Source organism: Mirounga angustirostris, unplaced genomic scaffold, assembly GCF_029215605.1.
Source record: "Mirounga angustirostris isolate CCGP_5_RB_7025 unplaced genomic scaffold, mMirAng1.0.hap1 SCAF_17, whole genome shotgun sequence".
In the NCBI taxonomy this organism is placed as follows: domain Eukaryota; kingdom Metazoa; phylum Chordata; class Mammalia; order Carnivora; family Phocidae; genus Mirounga; species Mirounga angustirostris.
This window is the reverse complement of record NW_026991725.1, coordinates 7,232,620-7,256,919: the sequence shown is the minus strand read 5'-3', so window position 1 is coordinate 7,256,919 and position 24,300 is coordinate 7,232,620. Positions and strand designations below refer to the sequence as shown.

At 41.3% G+C, this 24,300-nt stretch overlaps 2 protein-coding genes across 3 annotated transcripts in view; one reads left to right on the top strand and one right to left on the bottom strand.

The window, feature by feature from the left end:
• Positions 1–24,300, top strand: part of MYO1D (myosin ID) — a 364,669-nt gene that overhangs the window by 29,538 nt on the left and 310,831 nt on the right. The window lies entirely within an intron of this gene.
• Positions 20,562–21,457, bottom strand: LOC135363047 (transcription factor BTF3-like). The gene has a single exon (XM_064583684.1). It carries the CDS (start codon positions 21,317–21,319, stop codon positions 20,831–20,833), a length of 489 nt encoding a protein of 162 aa, XP_064439754.1. The 5' UTR covers positions 21,320–21,457; the 3' UTR covers positions 20,562–20,830.

Sequence of the window (24,300 nt, the reverse complement as noted above, 5' to 3'; positions counted from 1 at the left end):
GATGGAAAGTATAAAAAATTTTATAAAAGGAATTGATAAGAAGTTGTTTGAAAAAAGAAAGAAGAGGATTTTAAAAAAGAAAAAAAAAAGAGAGAATGTGATGAGGCAGAGGAGTAGAAAAAAACCATACAGTAGAGATTTAGGGTATATTTTGATCTGTTAGAAGAAACTATGTCAAAATTTTAAAGAGAGAACAACTTATATATATATGCCAAAAATACGGGTAACTACTATGAAGGGATAGAATATGACTCTAAAAATGAAAAATAAAAATGTTTTTTAAAAAAGGGATTGATAAGAAGTTGGTTGAAAAAGGGAAAAAGAATAATTCAAAAGAAAAAAAAAGACAGTTAAAAAAAAATAACTTTGAAAGACTAAAGAATCATGGTAAAAAAGCCATGAATTCTATGTGCAGTCATCCCCTAGAGCTGGAGTTCTGCCAATCTCATTGATCAGTAAACTTGGTCTTGGCTGGCTGTTCTTGCTGATCTTCTGGGGAGGGGCCTGTTGCCTTGATTCCCAAATGTCTTTCCCGGAGGCGGAATTGCCCCGCCCTTGCCCGGTCTGGGCTAAGTAATCTGCTCGGGTTTGCTCTCCGGGGCTTTTGTTCCCTGCGAGCTTTCCGTACAGCTTTGGAGGCAGAGAGTGAAAATGGCGGCCTCCTAATCTCTGCCCCGGAGGAGCCAAGAACTCGGGCCCGCTCCTCAGTGAGCCCCCAGAGAAAAGCCGTCAGTCACTCCCGTCTCCCCGGTGTCCGGCCGCACTCCGTGCTCACCCGGCCCGCGACCGCGCGCCTCTATCTCTGGCACCCGACCCCGGGTGGAGTCTCCAAACCCAGCAGATCCCTGCAGTGCGCTCCTGCGCCCCTCCTCCCGGGGGAGGAAGGTGAGTCTCCCCGGATCTGCCGCTTGTTGGGTCGCTGCTGGAGGAGCAGTGGCCCGACTGTGCCGCGGATCACGGTTTATGGCACGTGGAGCTGAGAGCCCGCGCCTGGGCTCCGCCTCTGCAGCTGGCTTCCCTGCTCCGATACCTGGGAGCTCTGCCACACTCAGGCACCCCCGGTCTTTCTGTGACCTCGAGGGTCCTGAGACCACACTGTCCCGCGAGGGTTCCACCCCCCCCCCCCCCCCCCCCACTTAGCCATTGGAGTGACGTCCCTCAGTGGAGCAGACTTTTAAAAGTTCCGATTTTGTGCTCAGCGGCTCTATCACTTGCCACTAGTGGCCCATAGAGGCCTCTCCCCCGCCGTCTATCCTTCCGAATATCACCTCGGATTCACTTCTCCGCACGTCCTACCTTCCAGAAAGTGGTCGTTTTTCTGTTCAGAGAGTTGTTGCTATTCTTTTCTTTGATCTCCTGTTGAGTTTGTAGGTGTTCAGAATGGTTTGATCCCTATCCAGCTGAATTCCTGAGAGGAGACGAAATCCAGGTCTCCTACTCCTCTGCCATCTTGCTCCACCCCCCCCCCCCCCGGAAAAAAAAATTCTTAATTTGTTAATCCAGTCTTATTTTTTGTTTTGTTTTCTTTGTGGGCCAAATTGTTCACCTAAGCATTTAGCACATTTGATTATTTGCCATCTATATGCTGTGTTTTAGAGATACAAAGATGAACAGCATCCCCGTCCATGCCCACGTTTAACCCAGATCTAGAGGGAAAGGCAGACACAAATAATTGCAGCAGTGTGATAGAAATAAGGATGCTTGCTCCAGGAACTCTGAAGGAGACCCAAAGAATTATTTTAGAAGACAGCTTTCTAGAGGAGACATTTGCACTAGAGCATGAGTAGGAAGATGACAAGTGAGCATGAGAGAATAAGTTCAGGAAGTCCCAAGCTTGCAGGTTTTTCAAATTCTATTATGTGGTGATAGGGAACCCTTGAAGGATTTTAAGTGGGGAAATGACTTGATCAGATTTACATTTTAGAAAAATGACTTTTGGTATTATGAAGAGGGTATATTATCGCATGACTGAAGCTGGAGGTAGGAAGACCAGTCAGGAAATTACTGGAAGGTGAGAATAATGAGGAAGAAGGAAGAGAGAAAGAGGCATGGTTTCCATACGTCCTGCAGAGGTGGACGTGAGTGGCCTTGGTATTCGATTGGATATCAGTGGGGCTAGAATGTAGTCTGACTCACCAAGGTAGGAATTTGCGGATGGTGGCAATAAGAGATTTGGAGTGTGGGATGGAGGGGAAGACGGCAGGTTGAGGCTGTGGTTCTTGTGAGTCATCCTGCTGGATTGTCTAGAAGCCACATCAAGGTGCAGTTCTGAAACTTAGAAGAGTGACAGGTACCAGGGACATAGGTGTCAGCGTCTTCTGAATATGATGACATTTGATGTTTCTGGAGTACATGAGATTACCCATTGGAGGTGTGGAGTGAGAAGAGAAGACAAACACCACCTTTCAGAAAGAGTTTGCGCCCTCTTAATAAATATTTCTCATGCATGGGTTTTGTTTTGTTTCCTTCTCAATATATAAATGATCTTTGTGGAAAACTTGGAAAGTACAGAAGTATGTAAAGACAGATTCATCAATAATTGCATTTTTTGTTTTGCAAGACAATCACTGTTAACATTTGGATTATTTCCTTCCGAACTTTTTTCTTTCTTTTTTTTTTTTTAAAGATTTTTTTTATTTATTTATTTGAGAGAGAGAATGAGATAGAGAGACAGAGCATGAGAAGGCGGAGGGTCAGAGGGAGAAGCAGACTCCCGGCCCAGCAGGGAGCCCGATGCGGGACTCGATCCCGGGACTCCAGGATCATGACCTGAGCTGAAGGCAGTGGCTTAACCAACTGAGCCACCCAGGCGCCCCCCGAACTTTTTTCTATGCATTTTTTTTCCCACACAATTTAGATACCACTGTATAGACAACTTTGCATCATTTTTTCCATTTAGCAGTTTAAGCACAGTACTATCTTATTAAAATTATAAATAACATTGCATTTAATGTTTCTGTGCAAGGATTATTCCTCCTGTCATTATTTGTGATTACAGTGTTTTCTTAGCATGGGTTCCTAGAGGTAGAATACCTTGGTTGAAAGGTATGAACAAAGGTAAAACCTTGTATTGTGTTTTTTAAGATGGTTGTATTTTTAAAAATTTTTTATTATGTTAATCACCATACATAACATCATTAGTTTTTGATGTAGTGTTCCATGATTCATTTTTTGTGCATAACACCCAGTGCTCCATGCAGAACGTGCCCTCTTTAATACCCATCACCAGGCTAACCCATCCCCCCACCCCCTCCCCTCTAGAACCCTCAGTTTGTTTCTCAGAGTCCATTGTCTCTCATGGTTCGTCTCCCCCTCCTATTACCCCCCCCTTCATTCTTCCCCTCCCACTATCTTCTTCTTCTTTTTTTTTTTTTTTAACATATAATGTGTTATTTGTTTCAGAGGTACAGATCTGTGATTCATCAGTCTTACACAATTCACAGCGCTCACCATAGCACATACCCTTCCCAATGTCTATCACCCAGGCACCCCATCCCTTCCACCCCCCGCCACTCCAGCAACCCTCAGTTTGTTTCTGAGATTAAGAATTCTTCATATCAGTGAGGTCCAATGATACATGTCTTTCTCTGATTGATTTATTTCGCTCAGCATAACACCCTCCAGTTCCATTTAAGATGGTTGTATTAATATATACTCCCACTGGCAGCTCTAGCATTTAAGAGTTTTATTGGAGGAAGAGTCTGTAAAAGAAGTACAAGGACCAGAAAGTAATGGTAGGAGAGAGACCTACAAAGGAGAGGATTTTTAGAAGGGAGCGTTGGGTAGAGGGGCTGCAGGACTGATGCGAGGGAGGTTGTTTATTTTAAAAGACAAATGAGATTTCGGCATATTTGTAGGGAATTGGAGATACTCGAAGTGAGAGAGGATGGAGTCCTGAGCTCCAGGGCCACCCCTTTCTCAGGGACAGGAGGAAGGATCGTCAGGGTGTAGATAGGCTGCTAGGCGGCAGTTGGAGGAGCTTCCGTCTGATAGCCCCATTTGTCTGTGGAGCAGAAGGGAAGACGTGGCCAAGAGTAAAGGGCATGTAGAAACTTCAAGCTTGAGGTGAGGGTGAGAGCTTCTACCTTCTCAGGCGGGTGCCGGTCGGGGGAGCTGTTGAAGGACAACCATCAGATCCCCAGTAGTGCCGAAGTTTCTCCTGAGTTTGAAAACCACAAATCTGCAGCTTCCCCTCCCTGGCTCCGGGCGGTTTCTCAGGCAGGTACTCAGCAGCCCAGGTGCTGTGGAGAAGCAAAGCCATCAGTTGGCCATCTGAAAAAAATTTTCCTTACAAGTATATTTAAAAAACTTTAAGTACAAGGAGGTTTATTCTCTCATAAATGAGAAAAAAGAAACAGATTGATTCCCATGGCAACTTCATGATCAAGCTCTGTCCAGGCCTTGATGCTAGTTCTATTCCCTGCGCATTCATTGCTGCTTGTCATTAAGTTTTACAGAAGTTGGTTTAAAAAAAAAAAAGTTGGGGCGCCTGGGTGGCTCAGTTGGTTAAGCGACTGCCTTCGGCTCAGGTCATGATCCTGGAGTCCCGGGATCGAGTCCCACATCAGGCTCCCTGCTCGGCAAGGAGCCTGCTTCTCCCTCTGACCCTCCCCCCTCTCATGTGCTCTCTGTCTCTCTCATTCTCTCTGTCTCAGATAAATAAATAAAATCTTTAAAAAAAAAAAAAAGTTGGTATATTCTTATATGATACTTCATAAACAAATAAAAACCAGGCACATAAGGTTGAGTTAGGGGAAAGCAAAAAATAATAATTGAAAACGGCAGCATTACTACGTTTTTCTTGTATAAAACTACCGCATGTTATTGGAGGTACAATAATTATTTCATCCGTGGAAGTTTTAGAGAAACAATGAGGGAGAAGGCAACAGGGCACTTAAAAAAGCCAGTTCGTTTTCATGCTGCCCAGATATTTGACATAAAGAATATTTTTTAACAAAAGTAACATCCAGTACAGTTTTTTTTAATAGTTTTTTTTTTTTTTAAGATTTTATTTATTTATTTGACAGAGAGACACAGCGAGAGAAGGAACACAAGCAGGGGGAGTGGGAGAGGGAGAAGAAGGCCTCCCGCAGAGCAGGGAGCCCGATGCAGGGCTCGATCCCAGGACCCTGGGATCATGACCTGAGCCGAAGGCAGACGCTTAACGACTGAGCCACCCAGGCGCCCCTCCAGTACAGTTTTGTTTCAAAGTCAAATGGCTGTGCTGTGTCTATAATCTTGCTCTAAATATGGAAAAAGAATAATATGATAGTTCAAGGCTAATCGTGTGACGTGGGAGCGGTTGGACAGTTGTCTGTTTAAACATCAGTGGATAATTTTTGGGGGGGGGGTAATTCTTATTTTTATGAGAAAAGTTCACATCATTTAATTCTCAAAATATTATAAAGAAATAATTTCTTTATCCATCTTACTATTATTTTTCTTTTTACATGGTTTTGAGTGACATCAGTTTTCGATGGATGTAAACAACCATTCTTGGGAACAGTAGCCATTAAGTTGGTCTGAAAGCTGCTTGACGATGAAAAAAAAGTTATTTCCCAAAGGACTGCAGTAAGGCTGATGAGTTTTATGCCCGTGGAAGGCCAGTTTTTAACCACAAAAATTTCCCTGTAACCTTTCCTGATTGAAAACATATTACTTGCTATTCAAAAACACAGGCAAATTAGTGAGGAGAGTTTCTAAAATAAGCTCAAGGGTTAGACCTATAATTTGCGGATGACATGTCACAATGGTGAAGTGTATTTCCTTCGGTGTTTTGTTTTAAACTGTAGAGAGTACATGAAACTCCACAGTTTGGACTTCAGACATGTTTTTACAACTGTAGGATGATTTTTATTTTTATTTTTTTAAAAGATTTTATTTATTTATTTGACAGAGAGAGACACAGTGGGAGAGGGAGAAGCAGGCTCCCCGCAGAGCAGGGAGCCCGATGCGGGGCTCGATCCCAGGACCCTGGGATCATGACCTGAGCCGAAGGCAGACGCCTAACGACTGAGTCACCCAGGCGCCCCTTGATTTTTAAAGGACTGTTTCTTCCAAGTGTATACGTTTTACTGCATAATGCTTATTTCTAACAGTGGATTTCTTCTTGTATTTTATGATACATGGTTTGTCTAACTTTGCATTGGTACAGAGGAATTTAGGAAACTTGACACTGTCTTTGAAATGGTCACATAGGAGCCTCTTTATTACAGGGCTATTCTCTTAAAGCACATATGGTAAAAGGAACAAATACGAAATTTGGGGCTGCCCAGCTCCATACCACGACAGTAAAGGTGCAGCAGGCTGGGTTACGTCCTCACTGCACCCAGAGTTTGAGCTGGAAGTAGTCACTGGTCAACACAGTGAACAGAAGCGTGTTCTACTGTAAGGAGGGAGTCAATTCTAGATGCAGCCTGACCATCAGAGAGCTAATGACAGAAGATGGTGACTCTTCAAACTAACGGTCTTTGCAACATCCAGAATATTCTGTTGCCTTGGATCCCTCTGAGACTCAGCTACCACAGAACTACTTGTTTTCTTAAGGAAATGTAAAGAGAGAAATGAATTAACTTTTTGGGCAACTTTTTACTTTGACATAATTTAAAATTTCTGAAAAGTTAAAATTTCCCATATACTTTTCACCCACATTCACCGATTATTTAGCATCCACCAGTATTTGAGCATGAATTGCAGACATCATTCCCCTTTACCCCTAATCCTTCAGTGTGTACTTCCTAAGGACGAGGAGAGTCTCCCGTGTAAGCACAGTACAGCTCTCAGAAGCAGGAAATCTTACATTGGATTAGATGATAGTCTTGTATCAAAGTCCATATTTAGATTTTGCCAATTGCCTCCAATAATGTCTTTTATAGCAATTTTTTTTCCTGGTCTAAGATTCATATCATATCTCTTTAATCTCATTTAATCTTAACCATTTTAAGTGAACTGGAGGGGGACACATTTTTTGTTGCATACTTTTGTTGCATGCATATGCATTTCAGCATCTTGTCTGAGACTAACAGAGGATTTTTTTTTTAATATTTATTTATTTGAGAGAGAGAGCGCACATGAGCGGGGATGGTGGGGAGAGGGAGAAGTAGAGTCCCCACTGAGCAGGGAGCCCAACCCGGGACTTGATCCCAGGACCCTGGAATCATTTTTTGGGTAATGCCAAAGGCAGATTCTTAACTGACTGAGCCACCCCAGGTGCCTGTGACAGAAGATTTTTTAAAAAGATTTATGTATTTATTTTAGAGAAAGAGCATGCATGTGAGTGGGGAGAAGGGCAGAGGGAGAGAATCCTCAAGCAGACTCCCCGCTGAGTGTGGAGCCTGACACAGGGCTCGATCTCAGGACCCTGAGATCATGATCTGAGCTGAAAGCAAGAGTTGGATGCTTAACCAGCTGAACCATCCAGGCGCCCCAGACCAACAGAAGATTTTGTATAGCAGGTATCACATAGGAAATACCTATACTTCATGGTTCATCAGTTAGTACCTTTTCAGCAGATGAATTACTTCTGGACAAGAAACCATTGGCTCTTATGAAGTCCTGCTATAATAGGTACTGTTGTGTGCTGAGTACAGTGTTAAGCTTTCTTTTGTTCAAGGCTGTCACTTTTTTTTTTTTTAAGTAATCTTTATACCCAACATGGCCTCAAACTCACGACCCCAAAATCAAAAGTTGTAGGCTCTTCTGCTGAGCCAGCCAGGCACTCCACAAGGCTGTCTTTTTAACATGTGTTAGCTACTGTTTCATCGCATTGAATGTTTTATGTAAGTTCCTGATGATATGGTTCCAAAGTATGTCCTGCACCTTATCTTTAGCTGAGGAAAGATGAGAAATGGCCATCATCTTTCTGCCTAAGGCCAGCAATTCAGTTTCTTTTCACTGGGTTATAGTTACTCTCTGGAATATGTGAACAAAGCAGCATATGCTTGGGATTCCAAAATCACTCATAACCTCCACCATGTTTGTTCCATTGAAAATTGCATGACAGTTTTCTGTACTGATGTTTCATTCTATAGATGTTTGGCAGAGTTGACATTCTGCTTCCAATTCATTCCCACAAGAGATGACAAATTTCCAAATTGAGATTTTTCTTAAAAGACTCATGGCCTAGGGGCTCCTGGGTGTCTCAGTCGGTTAAGTGATTCCAGGGTCCTGGGATGGAGCTGCGCATCGGGCTCTCTGCTCAGCAGGGAGCCTGCTTCTCCCTTTCCCTCTGCTGTTCCCACTGCTTATTCTCTCTCACCCTCTCTCTCTTTCTCCCCCAAATAAATAATAATAAAAAACATTAAATAAACAAAAGACTCATGGCCTAAATGGAATCACATAACTAAGAAATACAGTACAGTTTTTAAAGTTATTTTGTTTAATGTTATGATTCTGCAAAAGTGAGAATTATGCTCTCTTCTCTTGTGTTCTGATTTTCATTTTTTATGAATATTTGGCTGCAAAAGGATATATTGTTCCTCCTAAAGTTTACCTTGGAATGTGTTTTCTCTTTATATTGTCAGTCTGTTTCCCTTTTTACTTAATGATTTGAAAATTTTTGGTGGTTTTTTGTACATAAAATTAAGTTTTCATAAATATCTAATTATTGTCCCTTACTTTTGCAAAAATATATTTGTTTCAGATGATAGAATTTCAACCCATAAAGCACAAAATTAGATTCTTCACCCCAAGATAGATCTAGATACTTACCTATAGATGACCTGTATTAGTCTCAGTGACACACCTTGTCCACAGTGCTGACTCTGTTATGCTGATCAGATGTAACTATAACAGTAATGTGCATGATCACATGACGTACATGCATTTTTTGGGTAATGCCTGAGAGGATGTTGCAGTAGGTATTCTGGCATTTGACCTTTCAAAGGTCAAGACCAAAGCCACAGGGGGGGTGTCACCCTATCAGCTAACTTGTTGTTTCATTAAGCCCAAATTGCACTGCTGTCTGATTCCTGAACTCTGGGGTACCAAGTCTTTGTGGGGCAGGAGCAGATACAGAAACAAAGTCTTAGCTCTGTTACAAAGGAAGAAGAGGGTGGGTGGCTGCTAGATAGGCAGCCCCCAGAATCCTTCTGCCACACTTCCAGCTCTTGTAACCTTCTCCTGCTACTCACTATTCTGTAGCTATTCTAGTTCAGTTACCCCAATTTGGCACAGGTTTCTTTCCTATAATTTTTCAGGGATTCATGTTTTATAGAGTAAGATCATCAAATAATATTTTCCTTTCTTTCATGAGGGCAAAGCAAGGGTGTAGAAAGCCACCACGCAAGTGGAAAATGTTCTTGGAGTGGTAATCACGTTATTTCTGTGGTGATAGAAATACTCCGTATCTCCCACTGTCCAGTTAAGGAGCCACTCACCAAATGCGGCGGGTGAGCTCTTGAAATGTGACTGGTGCATCTGAGGAACTGAATTTTACATTTTATATCATTTTATCTGATTTAAATTTAAATAGCCACACGTGGTCAGTGGCTACCATTTTGGATTTTTCAAGCTAGCACTATCATTCACCAGTCTGAGACCCTCTCTGAACTCAGGCTACTTATCTTAAAAGTGAGGATGATCTTTTACATAGACCTGAGAACCAGGTAACAGTGTGGATATAAAAGCTCTTTGAAAATCATACATTGAAAATATAAAATGACTTTATCAATATTGTGGCACCCCTGTCTTTTTTCATAGCAAAGCTGGAAGCAACCACTTTTTATTGCTTATCTCAGTCCTATTCTCTCTCCTGATCACACTAATTACTTCTTTTAATGGGAATAAAACCTACGGTCTGTTGCATAAATAGGGAGAGGAAGCAAAATTAAAATAGACTAAATAGGGAGAGGAAGTAAAACAGTTCATCATTGTTGAACTATGGTTGAAACTTACTAGCTCTTAAAAAAGTTTGAAAGTGAAAATTGAAGATATTTTTTAAAAATTTTATTGTTATGTTAATCACCATACATTACATCATTAGGTTTTGATGTAGTGTTCCATGATTGAAGACATTTTTTTTTTAAGATTTATTTATTTATTTATTTATTTATTTGACAGAGAGATAGCGAGAGCAGGAACACAAGCAGGGGGAGTGGGAGAGGGAGAAGCAGGCTTGCCGTGGAGCAGGGAGCCCAATGTGGGGCTCGATCCCAGGACCCTGGGATCATGACCTGAGCCGAAGGCAGATGCTTAACGACTGAGCCACCCAGGTGCCCCGAAGACATTTTTTAAGTGAAAATTATATGGATAAAAATTACGTACGATCCTTATTTTAAAATACAGTGAAGATGGTTACAAACACAAAAATAAAAATCACTCAAAAATCTCATCACACAGAATAGCTACTGTCAGTGTTTTGATATATCTTTTCGGGTATCTTTTTCATGTATATGTGTAACTTTAAAAAAACCCCACAAATATGGAAATGTGCTGCTTTAGCCTACATTTTTCACTTAAAAATGTATGATTGATATTTTCACATGTCAATAGAAGTACATCTAATTTAAAATATCTATAGGTTTCTAATTATAAACATATACATAGTTCTACAAAATTAAAGATTCAAGCAATGTATATATATAAAATGTACAAAGAGAAATTCCCAGAATTCACATCCCCCATAACGTTGTTTGGTGTATGGTTCTTCTGTCTTTATAGGCCCACACATATACAGGTATACATATATACTAATGTTATTTTAAATTTGTTTTTATAAAAACTAAATCACAGTGTATATACTTAAGCTTGCTTTTTTTACTTAGTGACATGTTTTATACATTTATTTAATACATTAGTATATTTTGTGCAATACAATATTTATTCAGTTTAGTGGTGAGATGATTTCAGCTTTTTGCTGATGAGGAGATATCACTATACTAACACATATCTTTGTGTATATATCTGTGTCTTTTTTCTTCTTGACATAGGTTCCTAGGAGCAAAATAAGGGGTCAAAGTATGTGTACCTTTAACAGTTTTATATTTATTGCTAGATTGCTATATAATGAAGTAACATTAATTCAGCAGAGCATGAGAATGTCTTCGGAATGAGTATTGGCATATTCATTTGGGGAAGTAAAAAGCTTTATCACTGCTAATGAATTTCCTTCATGTTAATCCTGACTTGGGATTCAGCTAGATGCGTTTATGTGGCCATATCATTAGGGAACTGCTGAGCTCACATTTTGCCTGAAACCCACTGCTTTTCCTTTGGTTCTGATTGCTGGATCTGTAAACTACTTCTTCTTCCCTTACTTCCATCTCTTCTATTCCCCTAAAAGGTAGGGAAAGAGAAAATTTGGTGACTCTGGATTTCCTTGGCATAGAAAACATGACTTACTTCGTGACTAAGAAACATAAGGCTAGTAGTCAGTACTAAGCATTCCATTTGATTCATTCAACATTCCGTTACTGATTTGGCAGGTTTTTGTGCAGCTTTGAATACATTTTATATAAACACACTTTTCCATTTTCTCCTTAGTCACCAGAGTTTGTTCTTTATAGAAATTCAGTGTGGTGTATGAGCTTTAGAATAAGATGGAGTGTACTTCTTTGGCTGGCTGAGTACTTTAAACGAAGGGTATTTCATAGGCTTCAGCTAACACACACACACACACGCATGCACACATTTTGGCTTAAAAATTGAATTTAAGAGTAATTTCTGCCCTTAAAGAGAATTAGGAATAAAACAAATGACAATGTTAACTGTGTGGAATTAAAAAAAAAAAAACACCTATGAATTGAAAGAAATAGTGATTTGGGTTAGGTAGAATCTTGGAGAGCTTTCTGTAAGAAATCGGTTACTTAATGTGGGTTTTAAAGTTGGTGGGATTTTGCAATCTAGATACATAGAATGGGAGGTGCACTCCGAATGAGAGTGAGGAAGTGAGGAGAAGGCGTGGCACACAAGCCATGGGTGGAACGTTGAGTGCCCCCAACATCTTGGAAAGAGCATGCGGCTTTCTCTAGGAGCAGATCACCTGACCTGAGAAAGAATGCAGGTAGATCCTGGAGCAGGGGTGGGGAAGGAGAAGAGCGAGAAAGAGAGAAAGAGTGGCCCCTTTAAGTGTGTAAAGTATGTTAAAGGTTTTGAGAAATAACTGAATATTTCTGACCAACAAAAAATATCAGAGAAACCATCAATCCAGTGTGAATCTGACTCTTAAAGGGCCCAAGTGATCTTGTCTACCGGGGCAGTGCTGGACTTAACTGTCTCAGAAAACTTAGAGCCGGCTAAACTTCTCGGGCTTCACATCCCCTGTGCACTTACTTGGTCATCTCCCCAGATGTCGCCTCTCTCATCCGATACTGTGTCTTGTTTCTCCTTCTGACTCAGGATTATCCACCCACACTCCACTGCATGTCTTCTCAGCCTTAACCAGCATCGTCCCACTGTGTTGCAGGGACCCTCACTGTGCAAAAGCCCAGCCCTGGACCTATCAAATTGCTTTTTTATATTTGCTTCCTGTTATAGACCCAGTCCTGGGGCTGCTGAGCCTTGCTGGAGAAAATTACACAGATAGGTGTCAGTAAATGTATAGTTGCTAACCCGACTCATCTTTTTTTTTTTTTTTTTTTATTCTTATGTTAATCCCCATACATTACATCATTAGTTTTAGATGAAGTGTTCCCCGATTCATTGTTTGTGCACAACACCCAGTGCTCCATGCAGAATGTGCCCTCCTCAATACCCACCACCAGGCTAACCCATCCTCCCACCCCCCTCCCTCTAGAACCCTGTTTATTTTTCAGAGTCCATCATCTCTCATTAACCCGACTCATCTTAAGGCTGCTGGGCATTCCTCCTGTGCTGATCCTAGTCTTCTCTCTCCCATTTCACATAGCATCTATTTCATATTCTTTCCATTACCCTCATATTTCTATCCTGCCCCCTCTTGCCTGCATCACCTTCCTGCTACTCAGAGAAATACTTCTTCAGACTGGAACGCCCATTCCTGCTGGCACATCTACACCCTGTGCCTTCACCCGTTCTCTCCTCCTTCTGTCCTGTCCTCTGTTAGGCCAGTCCGCCTCCCTGCCACGGGTCCTGTCTCTTCTCACCCTCACAGGGACACAGACCTCTCGAATATTGTTTTTGCTCTTTTGAATATGAATTTTAGCCCTCTCTTCTGGGTCTTTTCCTTCAGTGTAAACACAGGATAGTCCTCCTTTTGGCCACTGTTCATTGGTCAAGGAGTGCACACCTGACTCAAGCTGGACCAATCACAGTTCTTCACCAGGATTTTGTATTTGAAATGAAATCCTGTTTCTCTCTCTTTGGGTGGATAAAATTCAGAATGTGTATATTTGGAACTGTTGGGAGTCAAGTTTTTGTTTTTGTTTTTTTTTAAGATTTTATTTATTTATTTGACAGAGAGAGCACAAGCAGGGAAAGCAGCAGGCAGAGGGAGAGGGAGAAGCAGACTCCCTACTGAGCAGGGAGCCTGACATGGGTCTCGATCCCAGGACCCTGGGATCATGGCCTGAGCCAAAGGCAGATGGTTAACTGACTGAGCCACCCAGGCACCCCAGGGGGTAAGTTCTGCCTGAGGATTGGGGAGTAGAAAAAAATGATAGAGAAGAATATGAATGAATTTGAATAAATTATAGCGGAGATGCAAAAACAGCATTTCCTGAGTTCTTTACAAGCAGTGATTCCCAGCCCTTTTCATGTCATGACCCACATAGAAAATGGTAATATCAGTCCTGCCTGCCGAGGGAAATGGATAAGGCTGTGCTTATGGCTGGTTGGCACACCTGTAATCTGAGCACAGGTTAGGAAGCTGTATTCTGCAGTGTTCTGGGAGAGCACACCTGTAACCCACACCCAGGTGGGTCACCCTTTTCCAGTATCTGGTTCCAGTTCTTCGCCTGGATCCCAGTCTGTGGGTCCTGTGAGTTACCCACATAACAACCTTCCCGTAGATGTCATTTCCACGCTGCCTTCCTGAACTTCCAGATGCTTGTCCCATGTGCTGCAGTAACACCCTGGGCCCTGTACTCAGATTATCTCATTATTTGTGTACCCTGTAGTACCAAGAGGGTAGGAGTCACATCTGCCTTTTCATCATTATAGCCCCAGTGCCTTGGAGTGTAGTAAACATCTCCTGAATGAAGGAATTATGCTCTGTGCAGATAAAAAGATTAAGAAGAAGATTGCAATTGGAACAAAGTCTTAAGTAAATATTCTTTCTTTCTAAAGGAGACAACTTTGAATGGGAGCCCTGGAAAGGAAAGTGCATGAGAACTATGTCTTTTTGGCATTATCTACCTATAGCAGTGTTGTCAGGCCATGAAATCTTTCAGTTTCTCATATTTTGACTTGAATTCATATTGGAAAATAAGACTCAGGCCATTTTCAGAATAACAAATCTCTTGTGGAAAAAAATGCTTTAAAAAAACCCCGAGAATAAATATACAGGCATAACAACATGGGTAGTTTCTGTGTGTTGTGCACTGACAGAATTATGTGTCCATTCTTGTTTGTCAGTACTGAAGAGTACAAGGAGGGCCAGTTTCCTTCTTCCAGGGTGAGTCTCCTTACCCTGGGGTTCTCCTTCATTCTCTTTCTTTCTCTGGAGGTAGTCCTTTACCTCCAATTTGTTGTCTGTCACAGAATTTCCTGGTTTGCTGCTTCACTTCACTTTGGTATGAGAGAACCAGACCATAGGTGATTAAGTGACTAGTAACTGTGTGTGACCCCACGTAGTTTGGCCCAGTTTTTTAAAGCATTAGTTTCTTCTAGGGTCTTCTTCACTCCTTTGGTTCTTAGGCCCCACGACTATGGCTTATAGTAATTTTAGTAAGACTCCAGTATGCTTTGAATTTTGGCTTAAGTTTTTTCTTTATTCATTTTGTGGCTTTTGGAAAAATAAGGTTCTTCATTGGGACCTACGCATATCTCTGTTTAACAGTGAATTTATAAGCTGTCCATCTGGCTCTCTCCAACAGCTTGGTCTGCCTTCTTGGCTTAGACCTAGTCCTTACTTTTGCTTCTCTTTGGTTTTTGACATTTCCTGTACTTTTGGTTAAGATTATGACTCTTCTGTCCTTTCTTTTTCACTTCTATTTTTGTTTTGCTAACAACCATACATTATCTTTGCAAAATTATGTGATGAAAGGAGATACGGCTCAGCAGCAATTATTTAACAAATCTTAGGGAAAACGAAGTCATAATCCTTCATAGGTTAATTTAAACATTTAATGTAATTTCAAATAAAATCCTGATTGGTTTGGGGTAGAGTCAGGTGGATAAGAGGGAATTTGGCTAAATAATTTCAAAATTAATCTGGAAAAAATAAATATGTCAGTGGCATAGAAAAGTTTGAAAGAGAAGAGGATGGAGTCAGGACATAATTTGCCACTGGTACTCTAAGTAGTCTCCTTGGCTGTCTTCTTAACTTCTTCTAGTCAATTATTTTTTTAAAAAAAGATTTTATTTATTTATTTGAGAGAGAGAGGGAGAGAGCACAAGCAGGGGGAGCAGCAGAGGGAGAAGCAGACTCCCTGCTGAGCAGGGAGCCCGATGTGGGACTCGATCCCAGGACCCTGGGATCATGACCTGAGCCGAAGGCAGACACTTAACTGACTGAGCCCCCCCAGGCGCCCCTGACGGAAGGTCTTGCATGATCTCACTGTGGATACTTCTCCAGCCTCAGCTCTGGCACACTCCTCTTCCCCCTCCATGCTCCAGTTGCAGTGAAATGCTCTCAGACTTGCTAGTGCTCCCTCTTCTTTTTCACTTCCAGAGCTTTTCAACACGCCTTCTGCTCAACCATAAGACATCACTCCTCCAGGAACTGCTTTCTCATTCCCCAGGTCCAGATTAGGGGCCCCTTAGCTCCCTGTCCAATTCCTATCATACGTATGACACTGTATTGTCACTGCCTGTGGATTTGTCTCCACCCTCCCACCGGCCTGTATGTGCCACAACGACAGAGACCAGGTGTGTCAGGCTCACCATTTCAACCCTAGGATTTAACACAATGCAGGTACTCGGTGAATGTTGGCCAAATGAAATAATTGTAAGGCTATATACATTCCCCAATACAATGGTGTGATGATAAGAATAAGCAGACAGGGGCGCCTGGGTGGCTCAGTCAGTTGGGCATCTGCCTTTGGCTCAGGTCATGATCCCAGGGTCCTGGGATCGAGTCCCGCATCGGGCTCCCTGCTCAGCGGGAAGTCTGCTTCTCCCTCTGCCTGCCACTCCCCCTGCTCATTCTCTCTCTCTCTGACAAATAAATAAATAAAATCTTTATTAAAAAAAAAGAATAAGTAGACAAATTGATGGAACTGGAAAGACAGCTCAGGAGACTGTTACATGGATAAAAATTTAGTAAGTGATAAAGTATGCATCATACATCCAAAGAGGAAAGGAGTATTTATTTGATAAGCGGTACTACCACAGCTGGTTATTAGTTTAGAAAAAGATAAGATTTAGAGATGAGTCCAATACAATACCCCCAAAAAAGTTTGCTAAGGAATTAAAGAATTAAATATTTTTAAAAACTGGAAGAAAATGGATGTGAATATTTACAGAAGAAATACTCGTAGGGAATACTTAATAGAGAATATTGTAGAGAAAAGACATTTCTAAGGTAGGGTATGATCACAGATTTGACCACATAAAAGCTTTAAAAGCACAAAGTACATTACATCCTGGGAAATGATTCTAGTAAATATAACAAAATAAATAAAAATATATTACATATTAAATATATGTAAAAGGAAAGGAAAAGAGAAAAGCTTAGTATCTTGAAAGAATGAGAACAATTCTAAACACAATAGGTAAATGCACACACGGAAAATGAACAGACCATTTGCAGAAGTGAAATATAAAGAGCTAAATAAAAATATTTTTAATTTTACCAGTAGTCACAAACTGAAATATTAAAAAAATAAAATACTGATTTTTTTTCTGTCCAAGTGATCAAGAATTTTTTTTTTTAAGTTGGAGTCTGGACATGGTGAATGAGTATCCTCACACCTTGTTGAGTACCAATATTAATTGGTAGAGTTCTTTTGAAGGTTTTTGGCTCTGTGTACATCAATACCAAATGGTCATATACATTAATACAGAAGTAATTCTACTTCTGTGAATCTAGCTAGGGTAAGGAAAAATTTTAGATACAGATAGAGCTTTAAAGGTTTTCTTTTGAGAGAGAGAGAGAGTGCGTGTGCACGAGAGTGGTGGGAGGAGCAGAGGGGAAGAGAGAGAGAGAGACAAACTCCAGCAGACTCCATGCTCAGTGCAGAGCCTGACTTGGGGCTCGATCCCGTAATCCTGACACCTTGACCTGAGCTGAAATCAACAGTTGAATGCCCAATTGACTGAGGCACCCAGGCACCCCCAGATAGAACTTTAAAAGTTGGTCATCAGAGTGTTTAGTTCAGCAAGAATTAGAAGTAGTCTAAACGTCCAGCCGAAGAATAACTAAATGGTGACTTATCTAATTGATAGAATAATACATAGCTATTAAATATGAGTATGAGCCACAGCTGGGAAAAAAGATCTTCACAAGATTATATCTGACAAAAGACTTCTAGCCAGAACACATAAAGAATTCCTACCAAAAAAAAAAGACAGCCTACTTAAAAAAAAAAAAGGCACTTTAAAAGGATAACAAGATGAGTAAACATTTAGAAAGTCCACAATATCATTGCACATTAGGGAAATGGCAAGCTAATGGCAAGGTAGCATTAGGCATTCCCCAGAGTAGCTAAAATTAAAAACCAAATGTTGGTAAGGAGATGAAGCAGGTGAACCATTACCTATTGCTAGGGAGAGCCTACATTAATTCCTTCACTTTGGGACACTCAGTATCTCCCAGGCTGAGTACACACCTGTCCTGTGACTCAGACCTTGTACTGCAACGTATACACTGAGGGGGGAGATGAGTTCACATGTACATCAGAAGACATAAACAAGGTTGTTCCATGCAGCTTTAATCAAAGTAGCCCCAAACTGGAAACAACCCAAACATTCATAAACAGGAGACTGCAATGGGACACCTGGGTGGCTCAGTCAATTAAGCATCTGCCTTGAGCTCAGGTCGTGATCCCAGGGTGCTGGGATCGAGCCCCACATCGGGCTCTCTGCTCAGCAGGAAGTCTGCTTCTCCCTCTCCCTCCGCTTGTGCATGCGCACATGCGCGCTCTCTCTTTGTCTCAAATAAATAAAATCTTTAAAAAAATAAACAGGAGAATGCATTAATACATTGTGGCATATTCCTATATGGAATGTTGTGTAGCAGTAACAAAAGAACAAACGAGGGACCCATACAACAACATGAATGAATCTCACTGACATCATGGTGAATAAAAGAAGAGAGACCAAAGGAGCACATAGGAAATGATTCCATTTACGCAATGCAAGAACAGGCAACTTAATTGATAGTGACAGGCGTCAGAATAGTGGTTACCCCTGGGTGGGGAACTGACTGCAAACACGCCTGAGGAAGCCCTCTGGTGTGATGAAAATTTCCTATTTGCTAATCTGTATGGGGTTACAGAGGTCTATACATATGTCCAAATTCAGCAAACTTTACAGTTCGTATGACCTAACCCTTTATATTTCTCATTAATAAAAAAAAATTGGGAAAAAATGACATGTGGCCTTGGACAAGTCACTTCATTTTCCTAAGCTTCAATACTCACATATGTAAATTATGATAATACCTACCTTGCCGGTTTATTAGAATAGCACATGGTGAATGTGTAATAAATGGCAGTTTATTTTCAACTAGAAATATTTTTAAATGCTTATGATATGTGAAAAACGTATCAATTGAATAATATGGTTGAAGAAGTAGAAAACAAAACTCCCTTATGCATTAAAAAATTAATTCACAAAATATAGTCAGTGGATTAGATGTCTTTAGTTGGTGGGATTTGTTTTTTCTTCCTGTTTTTAGTTTACAGAAAGTTTTAATGCGCATTGCTTTTAGAATGAAACCTATTAATTTTCAAACATTAAAAAAATTTCAGTCAAGGGGCGCCTGGCTGGTCCAATCAGTAGAGCATGTGACTCTTGATCTCAGGGTCATGAGTTTGAGCCCCAAGTAGGGGGTAGAATAAACAGAATTTCAGTCAATAGTAAGCTCAATATGAAGCAACAATTAGTGTGAATCTCTCTATATTGATTTTTTTAGATTGAATTAACTGAAGAGGAGTAACTGTAACAAAGGAGTGATTTTAGTTTTATGTGCCACCATGTAAATAACCTAGATGTTCAGAAAAAACATGGCAAGGACAGTATATGAAAGAAGACAGAAAGAACTGGTCATGGTTCTCTCAGAGAAGAAATACCGAGAAGGATCTGATGGCTGTTTTCAAATTAGAAAGGCATTCATGTGACAAAGAGTTTGTTGTGTTCTCTGTGGTCTCAAGCAGAACCAGTATCAGCAGGTAGAAGCCATTCCAGGGAACCGATTTCTGGGCTGTATAAGAAAACCCTTTGTGGCAAATGCTATTCATTCACGTATTCAAGACATTGATGGAGAGCTTTTTTGTTGTAGGTGCTCCACTAAGCATAGAGTTCAAAGAGTAAGACATGGTCCCTTCAGTGAGTGTGTACAGTGACAAAGGAACCTGTGCAAACAATAACAATGTTTTCAATGCTACGGTAGAAGTATGAACAGAATGTTATGAGAGCAAAGAGGAGGCAGCATTCTCTTCTGCAGGGAATTGGAGGAGGTAACATTTCAGTCGAGTATTAAACAATGGATTAATCAATGTTTGCCAAGCATCCATGCAGGGAATGGTATCTGGGGCAGAAAACCAGGGCTGTGTTTGATGAGCCTGTCAAGATATGTCTGGGACTAGATTGTTTAGGACCTTGTTTTGTGGGCAACGGGAAGCTCTTAAAGACATTTAGGAAAGGGAAGAGTGTGTGTTTGGAGGGCGGTAACTCCAGCCACGCTGGGTAAGTCCACCTGGATGGGGGAGAGACTGGTGGCAAGATGGTAGTTGGGGGAGCATCCTATCCTCGGGGGGGCAGATGATGACGGCCAAGGAGTTGAGTGTTAGTGGAGTGAGGGTTTGACCGCATAGCATGCATTCCTGAGGGAGACCTAAAAGGTCTTGATGACAGATTGTTCATTGGTTCAGGAGGTCAAGGAGAAGAAAAAACTGAGGATGATTCACAGGTTGCTAGCTTGTGAAAATGGGGACCTGTTGATCCTGACCTTACCCACAGGCACCTTTTGATCATGGTTGTGGGGACAGGGGAGTGGACACTTTCACCTGACTGTCAGCTCCTTGAGGGCAGGTACCATATCCGTTTGCTCACTTCTGTCTTCCCAGTGATGGACAATGAATGCACGAATGAATGAACAATTTGCCATTTCTCCCAATGTGGCCTCCTAATTTGGTGGCAATTCTTGGACTTATGTCTTTTGTACTTAATTAATATTGCCCAGGTTAAAAATGATATCAAATATTAAATTTTGGAAACGTGGATTCATTGGCTCATTGAACAAACACTATATGCCAGGCACCATTCTTTTTTTTTTTTAATTTTTTTATTGTTATGTTAATCCCCATACATTACATCATTAGTTTTTTTTTTTTTTTCCTAGGCAAAGAACTTTATTAACCTTGTTTCAAACTTTATTCCCAGGCTTCTTCAGCTTAACTAGCTGCAAGAATGAATTGTGTATAAGCAAAAACTGAAAAGAGCTGCAGTGTCCAAGGGGCTTGGGCTTAAAAATATTAGAGATCTAGATTTTATCAGATTCACGAACAAAATTTTAAAAAGCAGTCATAATATAAAATAGCAGCTCCCAGTAATTTCTTCAAGTTTTATGTTCTTCAGAAGTTGACTCAATTCAGTTTGCTTCATTCTTGGAAGCTTCATCAAAATTCTCCACAAGATCTGGAACTTCATCATCATCATCCTCTCTGGTAGCAAGTGGTGCTTTTCCATCCACAGATTGTTTGGGCAGAGCTTCAGCCAGTCTTCTTAAACTAGTCAGACTGTCTGCACCAAGTTGGTTTAAGATACTGGGTAGCATTTCTGTCAGCTGCTTTGTCTCAGCATGGCCTGTAATGGTGAAAGTGTTCGCTGTCAGTGATGCCTGAACTTTGGGGTTGTTAAAGTGGATCACTGTTCCTTGGTTTGTGAACATATTCACTTCTTCAATACCAGAGATATTGTTTACCCCTAACTTCTTTAAGGAGAACTGAAATTTTTTATCATCTGCTGTAGCCGTTCTATGAACCACCTTCTTCTTTCGGCGAGCAGTTCCTTTCCCACCAATGCGCACTTGTGCTTGCAGTTTGGCGAGTTTCTCCTGGTTCATGATAGTTTCTTTCATCTTGTTGGAGCGGAAATGGGACCGCGCGGGGGAATAGGGTTGGCGCTCAGGGGGTCTCGGGCGGACCAGCTGAGATTAGGAGCACACACGTGGGGACGCAAGATGGCAGCTAGAGGGAGTACATCATTAGTTTTAGATGTAGTGTTCCATGATTCATTGTTTGTGCATAACACCCAGTACTCCATGCCGAACGTGCCCTGCTCAATACCCATCACCAGGCTAACCCATCCTCCCACCCCCCTCCCCTCTAGAACCTTCAGTTTGTTTTTCAGAGTCCATCGTCTCTCATGGTTCGTCTACCCCTCCGATTCCCCCCCTTCATTCTTCCCCTCCTGCTACTTTCGTCTTCTTTTTTTTTTTTCTTAACATATATTGTATTATTTGTTTCAGAGGTACAGATCTGAGATTCAACAGTCTTGCACAATTCACAGCGCTTACCAGAGCATATACCCTCCCCAGTGTCTATCACCCAGTCACCCCATCCCTCCCACCCCACCCCCCACTCCAGCAACCCTCAGTTTGTTTCCTGAGATTAAGAATTCCTCATATCGGATGCCTGGGTGGCTCAGTTGGTTAAGCGACTGCTTTCAGCTCAGGTCATGATCCTGGAGTCCCATGATTGAGTCCCACATCGGGCTCCCTGCTCAACAGGGAGTCTGCTTCTCCCTCTCCCGCTTCCCCCCTCTTGTGCTCTCTCTCTCTCTCTCTCTCTCTCACTCTCTCTCTCTCAAATAAATAAATAAAATCTTAAAAAAATAAATAAATAAATAAAAGAATTCCTCATATCAGTGAGGTCATATGATACATGTCTTTCTCTGTTTGACTTATTTTGCTCAGCATAATACCCTCCAGTTCCATCCACGTCGTTGCAAATGGCAAGATCTCATTCCTTTTGATGGCTGCATAATATTCTATTGTATATATACACCACCTCTTCCTTATCCATTCATCTGTCGATGGACATCTTGGCTCTTTCCACAGTTTGGCTATTGTGGACATTGCTGCTATGAACATCGGGGTGCACATACCCTTTCGGATCCCTACTCCTGTATCTTTGGGGTAAATACCCAGTAGTGCAATTGCTGGGTCATAGGGTAGCTCTATTTTCAACTTTTTGAGGAACCTCCATACTGTTTTCCAGAGTGGCTGCACCAGCTTGCATTCCCACCAACAGTGTAGGAGGGTTCCCCTTTCTCCGCATCCCCGCCAACATCTGTCGTTTCCTGACTTGTTAATTTTAGCCATTCTGACTGGTGTGAGGTGGTATCTCATTGAGGTTTTGATTTGGATTTCCCTGATGCCGAGCGATATTGAGCACTTTTTCATGTGTCTGTTGGCCATTTGGATGTCTTCTTTGGAAAAATGTCTGTTCATGTCTTCTGCCCATTTCTTGATTGGATTTGTTGTTCTTTGGGTGTTGAGTTTGATGAGTTCTTTATAGATTTTGGATACCAGCCCTTTATCTGATATGTCATTTGCAAATATCTTCACCCATTCTGTCGGTTCTCTTTTGGTTTTGTTGACTGTTTCCTTTGCTTTGCAAAAGCTTTTTATCTTGATGAAGTCCCAATAGTTCATTTTTGCCCTTGCTTCCCTTGCCTTTGGCGATGTTTCTAGGAAGAAGTTGCTGCGGCTGAGGTCGAAGAGGTTGCTGCCTGTGTTCTCCTTTAGGATTTTGATGGACTCCTGTCTCACATTGAGATCTTTCAACCATTTGGAGTCTGTTTTTCTGTGTGGTGTAAGGAAATGGTCCAGTTTCATTCTTCTGCATGTGGCTGTCCAATTTTCCCAACGCCATTTGTTGAAGAGACTGTCTTTTTTCCATTGGCCATTCTTTCCTGCTTTGTCAAAGATGAGTTGACCATAGAGTTGAGGGTCCATTTCTGGGCTCTCTATTCTGTTCCATTGATCTGTGTGCCTGTTTTTGTGCCAGTACCATACTGTCTTGATGATGACAGCTTTGTAATAGAGCTGGAAGTCCGGAATTGTGATGCCGCCAGCTTTGCTTTTCTTTTTCAGCATTCCTCTGGTCTTTTCTGGTTCCATACAAATTTTAGGATTATTTGTTCCATTTCTTTGAAAAAAGTAGATGGTATTTTGATGGGGATTGCATTAAATGTGTAGATTGCTCTAGGTAGCATTGACATCTTCACAATATTTGTTCTTCCAATCCATGAGCATGGAACGTTTTTCCATTTCTTTGTGTCTTCCTCAGTTTCTTTCATGAGTATTTTATAGTTTTCTGAGTACAGATGCTTTGCCTCTTTGGTTAGATTTATGCCTAGGTATCTTATGGTTTTGGGTACAATTGTAAATGGGATCGACTCCTTAATTTCTCTTTCTTCTGTCTTGTTGTTGGTGTATAGGAATGCCACTGATTTCTGTGCATTGATTTTCTATCCTGCCACTTTACTGAATTCCTGTATGAGTTCTAGCAGTTTTGGGGTGGAGTCTTTGGGGTTTTCCACATAAAGTATCATATCATCTGCAAAGAGTGAGAGTTTGACTTCTTCTTTGCCCATTTGGATGCCTTTGATTTCTCTTTGTTGTCTGATGGCTGTGGCTAGGACTTCCAATACTATGTTGAATAGCAGTGGTGATAGTGGACATCCCTGCCGTGTTCCTGACCTTAGGGGGAAAGCTCTCAGTTTTTCCCCATTGAGAATGATATTCGCTGTAGGTTTTTCGTAGATGGCTTTTATGATATTGAGGTATGTACCCTCTATCCCTATACTCTGAAGAGTTTTGATCAAGAAAGGATGCTGTACTTTGTCAAATGCTTTTTCTGCATCTATTGAGAGGATCATATGATTCTTGTTCTTTCTTTTGTTAATATATTGTATCACATTGATTGATTTGCGGATGTTGAACCAAGCTTGCAGCCCAGGGCTGAATCCCACTTGGTCGTGGTGAATAATCCTTTTAATGTACTGTTGGATCCTATTGGCTAGTATTTTGGTGAGAATTTTTGCATCCATGTT